The following is a 9505-nucleotide window of genomic DNA, read 5'->3' on the forward strand; positions in this document are numbered from 1 at the left end:
CTTACATGGGAGCATGTTGGAGATAACCGTCTTAGGTTAGCGCATGATTCACGTGACCAGGACTAAGATACACCTTGGTACACTACAACCACTACCAGAAGCAGAATAACCAAGATGGAATAGAAACTAGAACGGAGCAGCTAAAATGACCGATCAACGGTGAATGTGTTTTTGAGGGATCTGAGCATTCACGGGGTTGTCGCTTGAAGATGTAACAAAGAATGATAAGAGCTACAGTATACCCCTCTTCAGGTCCTTAGTAGGTTATCAGTAAGTAGTATGTTAAGACCAGGGGACGGGTCCTTTGTACCCGAGGCCACCATGGTCAGTGGAGGGGCACTTACAATCAACTTCAAGTCGGATAGTCTAGTGATAGGCTGAGGTTAGATTGACTAGTATCAAGGCAGGTTTGGTGGAGCTTGTTCCTGACTACGGCACGGGGGTGGATCTGCAGGCCGCGTACGTATAACGATACAAGTCGGGCATTCTACTGGGCGCGATGCAAAGTGCGACAAGTTCATGCAGTCGACGCCATGCGACGTGTAGGCCTATGAATGGTCAATAGGAGACTGAGAGGGTGGTTTGGTTCACTCCAACTGTCAGGTAGCTGTCCGTGTGTCTGCAGCACGGCCATGACTATGACTAGCATGACGACAGATTTGGTCGAGCTGCATGCTCTTCTGTCCACTACGCTGCCATCCATTCACCAACACCGTCGCTCGCTCCACCCTCTGGGCACCACAACATTCACCCACCCGCTCTGCTCTCTGGCCGTCTGACGCCTGTCGCCCGCACCGCGCACTGATCAGTTCCGGTTCCTGAGCCGCATCTGCGCCGCATGGAGAACGCTGGGCCGGAAAGCCTGCCAGCCGGGAGTCCGCAGCCAAAAAAGCTGCCCGCACCTTCAACCCCGACGTCGTCAGTCCGGCGCAAGATGGCTTCCCATGGCCCTTCGCCCGCCTCCAAAGATGGCGCCGCTCCTCGTCGGCCCACCGTCTCCAGCACTACTACTGCCACTACAGCTACTGCTCGCCGGCCGGCAGCCCCAGCTCAAACTACCACGACGCGCACCTCGACGAGCGCTGTCAAGCCCCCCACAGCCTCCACCACCCGCGCCAGCGCTGTAGGAGGATCCAGCCTCAGCAAGCCCCCTACGCGTCCAGCTCCCGGTACTGCTGCGCGTAGAACAATTTCGTCGTCCAAGACTGCCTCGGACCAAGACCCAGATCTATCATCAGTAACATCGGGAGAGGAGAGCAAGAAGAAGCCACCAGTGCGCAAGCCGGCTGTCGCGTCTACTGCAGCTGCTCGACCATCCCCCGGAAAGCCAACATCTAGGCCTTCGCTCTCGTCTTCGGCTGCGACTGCGACAGCCACCGCAAAGCGACCCTCGACAACGCGCGCTGCTGCAGATGCAGCAACAACCCGCGCCCCTCGTGCTTCCCTCGGTCCCTCCGCTAGGCCACCAAGCACGCGCCCTACTGCCGCTGCTACCACTGCTTCTGCTGCCGCCGCTGCGCGCACGACAGCTACTGGCCCAAAGGCGCTTGCAGGACAGGCCAAGAAGCTATCAGTCCCTGCCTTTGCCCCTCCCCCGCCAGCAGCCTCTGAACCCGAGGACACAGCAGAAGAAACGTACAAACCTCTCCCTGCCATGCCCCCGTATACCGCATGCTAACTCCTTTACGTAGAGAAAGCCTCGTTGCCTCCACCCTTAGCCGCAATGCCGCCTCCGATGCAGAAGCCGAGGTGCGCAAATCTGCCCTTGGACCCGTCAAAGCCGCCCTGGCGAAATTCGGCGAGAGTTCACCCCGACCGGATACCGCGCCGACGGGCTCTGCCGAGATGGATGTGGAGATGAAAAGGCGGAGCGCCCAGATCATGCAGGACTTCTTCAAGGAAACCAGCCTTCGCGACAAGCTGCAGGAACAGTGCGACGACCTCAGCCGTGAGGTGGACAATCTACAACTAGAAAAGACCAAACTACGAAGCCAGCTGGCCGAAGCACAGGCAGCCATCACCGAGAAGGACAGGCTCATTGCAAACGGCTCCAATGCTACATCATCTTCTGAGCAAAGCGCCCACGAGACCCTGGTCCAAGACATGGAGAAGAAGTTTGCGATAGAGACCAAGCAGCTCGAAGAGCAGAGCCAGCAGCTTGAGGTGGAGAAGAAGGCAGCCCAGGAGAGGGAGGCCGCCGAAGCTGCCAAGGCACTCGAACTACAGCAGGTGCTAGACGACTTGAATGCTGAGCTCGAGCAGCAGGGCCGCCAATGGGACGACGAAAAGAAGAAACTAGTCGAGCAAGCGACCCAGATCGAAGAGCTTACACAGGAAGTAGCGACGTTGAAGGATGAACGCGACAAGCTCTCGCAGGAACTTGACATTGCCAAGAAGACGTTGGAAAATCTGGAAACCAAGTTTGCCGAGCTTGAGCAAAGCCAGGCGGATAACCTTCGTTCGCGTGATGCTAAGATCATCGAGCTTACCAAGACCGTCGATGAATACATGGCCCAGGTGACAAGTAGAGAGGAACAGCACAAGGAAGCTTTGCAAGAAGCACAACAATCCCTCGAGTCCAAGGCCTCCGAGCATTTGGCACTCGTCGAGCAACTGCAGACTGAGCTCCAAACCATCCACCAGCAACACACTGATGAATTGCATGCAAAGGAGCAGATAATCGCCACACACACTGAAACCCAGAAGCAACTCCAGGACGACCTTACCAAGCTACAACAGCGTGCAGATCAGACCTCCGCAGATCTCGAGAGCGAGCGTAACGAATACGCTGAACAGCTGCAAGCCAAGATTGACGAGCTTCAGAAGACTACGGCCGATCAGCTGCGAGCAAAGGAAGAAGAGCTATCAGGACATGTCAAGTCTATTGAGGATCTTCAGGAGCAGATTGTGGCGCTTCAACAAGGGTCGACTGACGGTGCTCAGATTGCCGAGAAGCTTAACAAGGAAATCGAGGAGCTGAAAAATGCGCATGATGCCGCTATCAAGATCAAGACGGAAGAAAATGACGAACTTGCCCAGAAGATAGATGCTTTGAATAATCAACTCACCGCCCAGACTGCCGAAATGGAGCAACTCAAAGCGGAGGCCGCTGGCTTGCGAAGTACCATTGATACACTCGAGACGGCTTCGCAGCAGCTGGACTCGCAACATGCTTCCGAGATTGCAAAAATGCAGACTAACTTGGACGAAGCGAACAAGAAAGCTGATGGTTACAAGTCTGAGCTTGATGCGCTACATGAGAGACACAAACAAGACTTGCGTGTCATTGGCGAAGATTACGAGCGCGAAATCGAATCCCTGAGAGCGGATCTTGAAGGGGATGCAACAAGGCGATTGAACACTTTGCAGGCCGACTTCGATTCCCTTGTCGCTGAGAAGAATGGAAACTCCGAGCAACATGAGAAAGCACTTTCGGAGCGATCTCAAGAAATTGAGGCTCTCAAGCAGGAAATCAATGACCTTCGAGACAGTTCTGCCTCTGCAACCCGCAACTGCGATGACGCTCTCGCGAAGCTCAAGCACACCGAAGACGAACTGGCCGCTTTGAAAGAAGCCCACAGCATCTCGCAGGGATTGGTCGTGGATCTCCAAGCACGCGTTGATACCATGAGCAAGGACCTTGCCACCAGCGGAGATCTGCAGGCCAAACTGGACGCGTTACAAGAAGAGAAAGATGCTACGGCAGATGCTCACGCCAAGTCTCAGTCTATCATTGTTGACCTGCAAGCCCGCCACGACTCCTTGTTGGAAGAGAAGACGCTCGCGGAGGATTCTCATGCTCGTGCCATCGAATCCCTTAAGCAAGACTCTGAAAGCGAGTCAAAGCAGTTGCTTGCAGAGCTGCAATCAAAGTATGACACTCTCATTCAAGAGAAGAAATCAGCGGAAGATGGACATCGCTCTGCCGTTGAAACTCTGAAGCAAGAATCCGAAACTAAGTTGAGGCACTCCCTTGAGGAACTCGAATCCAAGTACAATCTGCTGGTGGAGGAGAAGGGTGCAATGGAAACTGCGCACAAAGATGCTCTGGAGGCCTCTAAATCACAGTCAGAAAGCGCATCTAAGCAACTACTGAACGACCTTCAGGCCAAATACGACTCGCTGCTTGAAGAGAAGAGTACCATGGAAAACACCCACTTGCAGACGCTACGGGCTTTGGAAGCCGATTCAGAGCAATCTACTAAGTCAGCCCTGGCGGAGCTTCAATCCAAGTATGACACACTGGCGCAAGAGAAGGCTGCCGCCGATCTTGAACACAATCGCACTATCGCAACACTCAAAGAAGAGGCCGATACTACGTCGAAACAGCTCCTTGATGAGCTGCAAGCCAAGTATGATAAGCTCCAGGTAGACTTGAAGACCACTTCGGAGGTTTTGAGTAATCTCCAGACGAGATACGATGTTGTCACCCAAGAGCGAGGTAGCGATGATGAAGCCCAAAAGGCAGAAATCCAGAACCTCCAGAGCCAACGGGATGATCTATCTGCACGGCTTGCGGAACTTGAGAAGTCTCATGCAGAGAGCCTTGCTAAACAGCTGGCAGCCGAGGAAAGTCATGCCAAGGCGCTTGAGGCTCAGCATGTAGAAATCGAGCAGAAATACGCAGCCTTACTAGAGATTATGCAAAACGACACCGAGCGATTGGAACAAGAAAGGGCAGCAGCACTTGCAGGCAAACAAGCTGCGCTTAATGAGCTCGCATCCATGAAGGAGCAGTCTGGTTCGTCGTCAAACGCTGAAATTGCAAGCAAGTACGAAGCTCTACTGGCCGAGAAGACCGCTGCCGACAAAGAACATGAGGATGCTGTTGCCTTACTCAAAGATTCTCTGAAGGCAGATTACGAGCAGGCTCTATCCAAGTTGCAGTTGGAGTGCGATAAGTTGCAGCAAAAGATTGCAGAGACGGACCAAGCGCACAGTGATGCGATGGAGTTGTTGAAAAAGGAATTTAAAGCCGGACACTCGAACGACATGCAGGCTCTGCGGAATCAGCTCGAGGCTGTGCAGAAACAGCATCAAGATCTTAACGAGCAAAAGACGTCAATGGACCAGGCTCACGAGGAGGCCATTGCTGAGTTGATGGCGGGCATGGAGGCTAGCACGTCAGAAGCTCTACGAGAACTCCGCAAGAAATATGATGACCTTTCGTTGGAGTTGGAAGAAGCACATTTCAATCACTCTGCTGCACTTGAAGCCGCCAAAAAGGAAGCAACCCAACAACGAGACATGTACTGGGACTCTCAGCTTCAGGAGAAGCTCAAGGCTGATGCTGCTGCCGAAAGCTCCAACATGTTAGCCCTTGGAGAAAAGATCCGCGCAATCGAACGTGAGCGCGATGAAGCCATCAGGGCTGCTGAGGAAGCCGAAGACCGCATTGAAACCATGAAGGGTGAAGTCGTGCGCAAGCACCTGGCCCGTGTCGAACCACTGGAGAAAGAGAACTTACAACTCCTCGATAAGATTGACCGCCTCGAAGCAATGCTTGCTGCCGGCGACAGGATTGCTCGTGCTGCTGCCAGCTTGGGTGAGCAGCGGGACATGATCACTTTGGCAGAAGAGGAAGAGGAGGAAGACAACGGCAGAGGCGCTATGTCTGGTACTCAGCGCCACACAACCAACGGCACTGGTCCTGCAAGAGATGTTGTCGGTACTGTGAGTTGAACCCAAATCCCCGTACGTGGATTATCTGCTTTCTTGCCGCGCACAGAGTCCAGAGAGCTAATACATTTCTAGCAGTTGGCGGCCATGCAAGAGACGTTAAGCCAGCTCGCTGAACTCAATAATGACGCGATTGCAGAAAGCACCAGGACAGCCCAACTGCTTACTACGGAGCATACCGGCCCAGACGAGCTTCCCCACCCCACCCACTTCCTAATGGACTTGATGGACTAAGGGCCTAGGAGCCGAGACATGATTGCGATCAACTGCACGAGGGATACGACATGGAATGCGTCTCTACACAACTATAAACTACTTGTAATTTTTTTTCACCCTTTTCCGTGGCTCGTATGCCGTTTAGTTTTTTTGTTCTTTTGCCATATGGCTCTTATCATACCCAATACACTTGTGTCACGTTGTTTGACAATTTCTAATTCGTTTGTGTATCCAAACAAGGAATAATTCTATGCTTGCATAGCGTGTCTTGTTGCTGAAAGTTAATTTACTCAGTAGAAGTGGGCAGCGAGCAAGTGGCCCTTTTTAGCTAACGATGTTCCTACATTGCTAGGTATACACCTCCCTTCGATGGCCGCGCGATGGATATACCCCTATTATTCCTTGTTCCCGACTTGATATTTATCCGAGCAAAGGCCGTTTGACAATCAACTAGAGTACACCCCCTTTTTCTTACTCATCGTTGGAGTAGGAGAACAGCCAGCAAAATCACTCAACCCCCCATCATCACAAGATTCATCAGTACAAAGCTCCAAATCGAGTCACAAAAAAACACAGACATTTTTCTTTGATATGTACTGTGCTAAATAATATACATAAAAGGCGCAGCCAAATAGTAACAAAAGTAGAAAAAAAAGGGGGTTATGTACATGAATACTTTTTATTTGTACTTTCTTCCGCTCAACTCACTCATACAAAGTTTTCTTTCCTGATTCTTTGTGTTTTTTTAACCGGAAAGACATTGTGAGTAGTAATCATTCTGCTTGACGCACTTCCAGCCGTCAGCGCAGGTGGTGGGACCCGTGTGTCCGATGCCACCACAGCGCTCCCACTTTCCTGCTGTAGCGCCGGGGGCGCCAGCTGCTGGGCTGGAGGGCTTAGGGGCCTCGGCGGGCTTGGAAGGCGCGGGTGTTGCGGCGGGGGCGGATGCAGCTGGTGCTGAAGCAGCGGGGGCGCTGGGTGCGAAAGACGGGGTTGCTTCTGGGAGCTCAACGGGCGCAGAGGTAGGGACTGCTGAGGGAACGACAGAGGTAGCCGGGGTCTCAGGTACGGGGGTGGTGCTGTTGCTGGATCCTGGGGTTACGGGGGTGCTGGGGGTGCCGCTGAGCTTCATGATGCGGGCAGCGGCGGCCTCGGCGGCGACCATGATGATGGCTTGAGTGTTTCCGGTGGGGAGATCGGGGTGGATGGAGGCGTCGACGACGAAGAGGTTGTCGGTTCCGTAGACTTTTGTGTTGGTGTCGACGACGACACCGGGCTCGCCCTTGGTGCCGATCTTAGCGGTACCGACGTAGTGGCTTCCTGACTTGAAGGACTTGATGAGGTCGGCGCTGGTGACGTTGGTGACGCCGGTAGGGGCAATGAGGGACAAGGTCGAGTTGGAGCCCTTGGACATGTTGATGAGACGGTCCATCATGAGGGTAATGGCTTCAGTGTCGACCTTGGAGGTCATGTGGGGGTTGGTGATGAAGGTGGTTGCGCCGGCGGCGTTGATTCCGAGGCTACCGACAGACTTCAGGCCGTGGGTGATGTAGACCTTCATCTGGATAGTGTCGTCCTCGGGCGAGTTGCAAGTACCTTGGAAGAAGACTTCACTACCATCGGATGTCTTGACAGAGGACCACCAGTTGAGGCGCTGACCAGACTCGGCAAGCATGCCGGAGCCCTTCGCGAAGAGGTCAATGGTGGTCTGGTTGGGAGAGATGAGGGCCTTCTTGTCAGTGGCAGTAAGAGGAGAGCTGGTCTTGAACTGGACGGTGAAGATCGGGTGGTCCTTGATCTCTGCTCCGACAGGGAGGTCAATCCAGTCAGCCTCGGCAGGCAGCTTGACGCCGGTGGTGCCGGTAGCAACAGTCTTGAGTTGAGCAGCAGGGCCAATGCCAGAGTTGAAAAGGATACGAGGAGTCGACATGGCACCGGCCGAAAGGACGACACGGCCTCCAGCCTTGACGTTGTAGATGACGCGCTTGCCATCGGCAGACTCAACCTCGACACCAGAAACAGCAGAACCCTCGCGGACAGCTCGAACAACGTTGGTGTTCATCATGAGCTTGAAGTTGTCAAGCTTTTGGGCAAGAGGGAGGTAAGTTCGGACACTACCGGAGCGCATACCATTGGCAATGTTCCAGGGTGGGTGGCCATAGACATCGACCTTGTTGTTGGGGTTCTTGATGAAGTCGGTCTCCTTCCATCCCTGGCTAGCAAAGAACTTGGACAGAACAGTGAAAGCACCGTCGTCGTAGCGGACACCATCCTGGGAACCGTAGGTCTGTCCAGGGTTACGCTCGTACAGGCGGTCTGCGGCAGCGGAGACATCGGCCCACTTCCAGCCAGTAGGCCACTTGTCGTCGAAGTCGCGCTCCTGGGGCCTGACGTACATCATGGCGTTGACAGCAGTGCCACCACCAAGAAGACAGCCTGCCATGTCGGCAGTATCGGTACAGTAAGCAGGGCTACCGACATCGCTGAGGTAGTAGCCGTATGCGGGCACATCATACATAGAGACAGAGCTGTTCCAAGAAAGCGTCTTGACATCGCCAGTGAAGGCATATGAAGGACCACCACGCTCGATCAAGAGGACCGAAGCACCACTTTCTGCAAACCTCTGAGCGGCGATGATTCCAGCTGCACCACCTCCTGCAACGATGTAGTCGAAGGTCTCATTTGCAACAATAGCAGTAGTGTTGCCGGAGATTGGAGTTGTAGGTACTGCAGGGGCCGTGGAGTTTCCGCCGCTCGGAGCACCTCCACTTGGAGCATCTCCAACAGCAAGCGCAGCCCATTTAGCGAAATCAGCACTCTTTGCGTCAGACATCTTCAGACCAAAAGCGCCAAAGCCGGCGTCGTGGTAGTTGAGGCCAGCAGAAGCCGTGGTCGAATCGGTCAAGGCCTTGTCTGACCAGGCCCAGCCCATGATGTTGAGAGTTTCGGAGATGACGAGGCCGAGAGACGAGTCGTCGCTCAGGCAGTTGGAGCACAGGAATGTGTATGAGAAGGCCTTGTCGGTGACGAATGTGCCATCGGGAATTGTCTTCATCGAGAAGTTACCAGTAACCACAGGCGGGCTGGTGTAACCATCAACTTGACGGAAAGACGAGAGAACCTTGCCCTCGTTGGGCCAAGCAACAATGAGTAGGTTGCTTGTCATGGACTGACCCATGCTGAGACCAGCCCATCCACCTCCATTGGTGATGGGTGCTTGGATCTGAGCAATGAAGTCGGTTGTAGGAGTCTCAGGGATGGCATAACCAAGTCTGTATCCTGAGTCGCCAACAACACCCTGGAACTTGATGCCAGTCTTTTCATCCGTGAAGGCCGTAGAGGTCTGAGCCACAGCGCGTAGCGCGAAGAGGGCCGAGGTAAGAAAGAACGAACGAGCCATTTTGGTAATTGTGAGCGGAATATGAAAGAGAGTGTGAGTTGTGTGTGTGTGGCTCTGCCGACAAGAAAGTGTGAAGCCGTCAAGGCTATGTGCAATGAGTGGAAAGCAACGTTCAAAGGAACGAGCAAAAAAGGAAGAGTGAAAGAATGGTAGAGCGAGACAGCGCGTGTAGCGAACATGGATGTCGCGGCATGCTTCTCTATATGTAGG

General features: G+C 53.7%; 2 protein-coding genes across 2 annotated transcripts; one reads left to right on the top strand and one right to left on the bottom strand.

Moving 5' to 3' along the window:
* Positions 1-499: 499 nt before the first annotated feature.
* On the top strand, positions 500-5913 carry COCCADRAFT_41918 (uncharacterized protein; the record flags this gene model as incomplete). The annotated part of the gene is made up of 5 exons (XM_007720173.1): positions 500-506; positions 810-1635; positions 1719-4263; positions 4309-5673; positions 5755-5913. The coding sequence occupies 5 exons, from the start codon at positions 500-502 to the stop codon at positions 5911-5913; spliced, it is 4902 nt and encodes a 1633-aa protein (XP_007718363.1).
* Positions 5914-6640: 727 nt separating this feature from the next.
* Positions 6641-9295, bottom strand: COCCADRAFT_111999 (carbohydrate-binding module family 1 protein; the record flags this gene model as incomplete). The annotated part of the gene is made up of 1 exon (XM_007720174.1): positions 6641-9295. One exon carries the CDS (start codon positions 9293-9295, stop codon positions 6641-6643), a length of 2655 nt encoding a protein of 884 aa, XP_007718364.1.
* Positions 9296-9505: the final 210 nt, after the last annotated feature.

Source organism: Bipolaris zeicola, assembly GCF_000523435.1.
Source record: "Bipolaris zeicola 26-R-13 unplaced genomic scaffold scaffold_415, whole genome shotgun sequence".
NCBI lineage: Eukaryota > Fungi > Ascomycota > Dothideomycetes > Pleosporales > Pleosporaceae > Bipolaris > Bipolaris zeicola.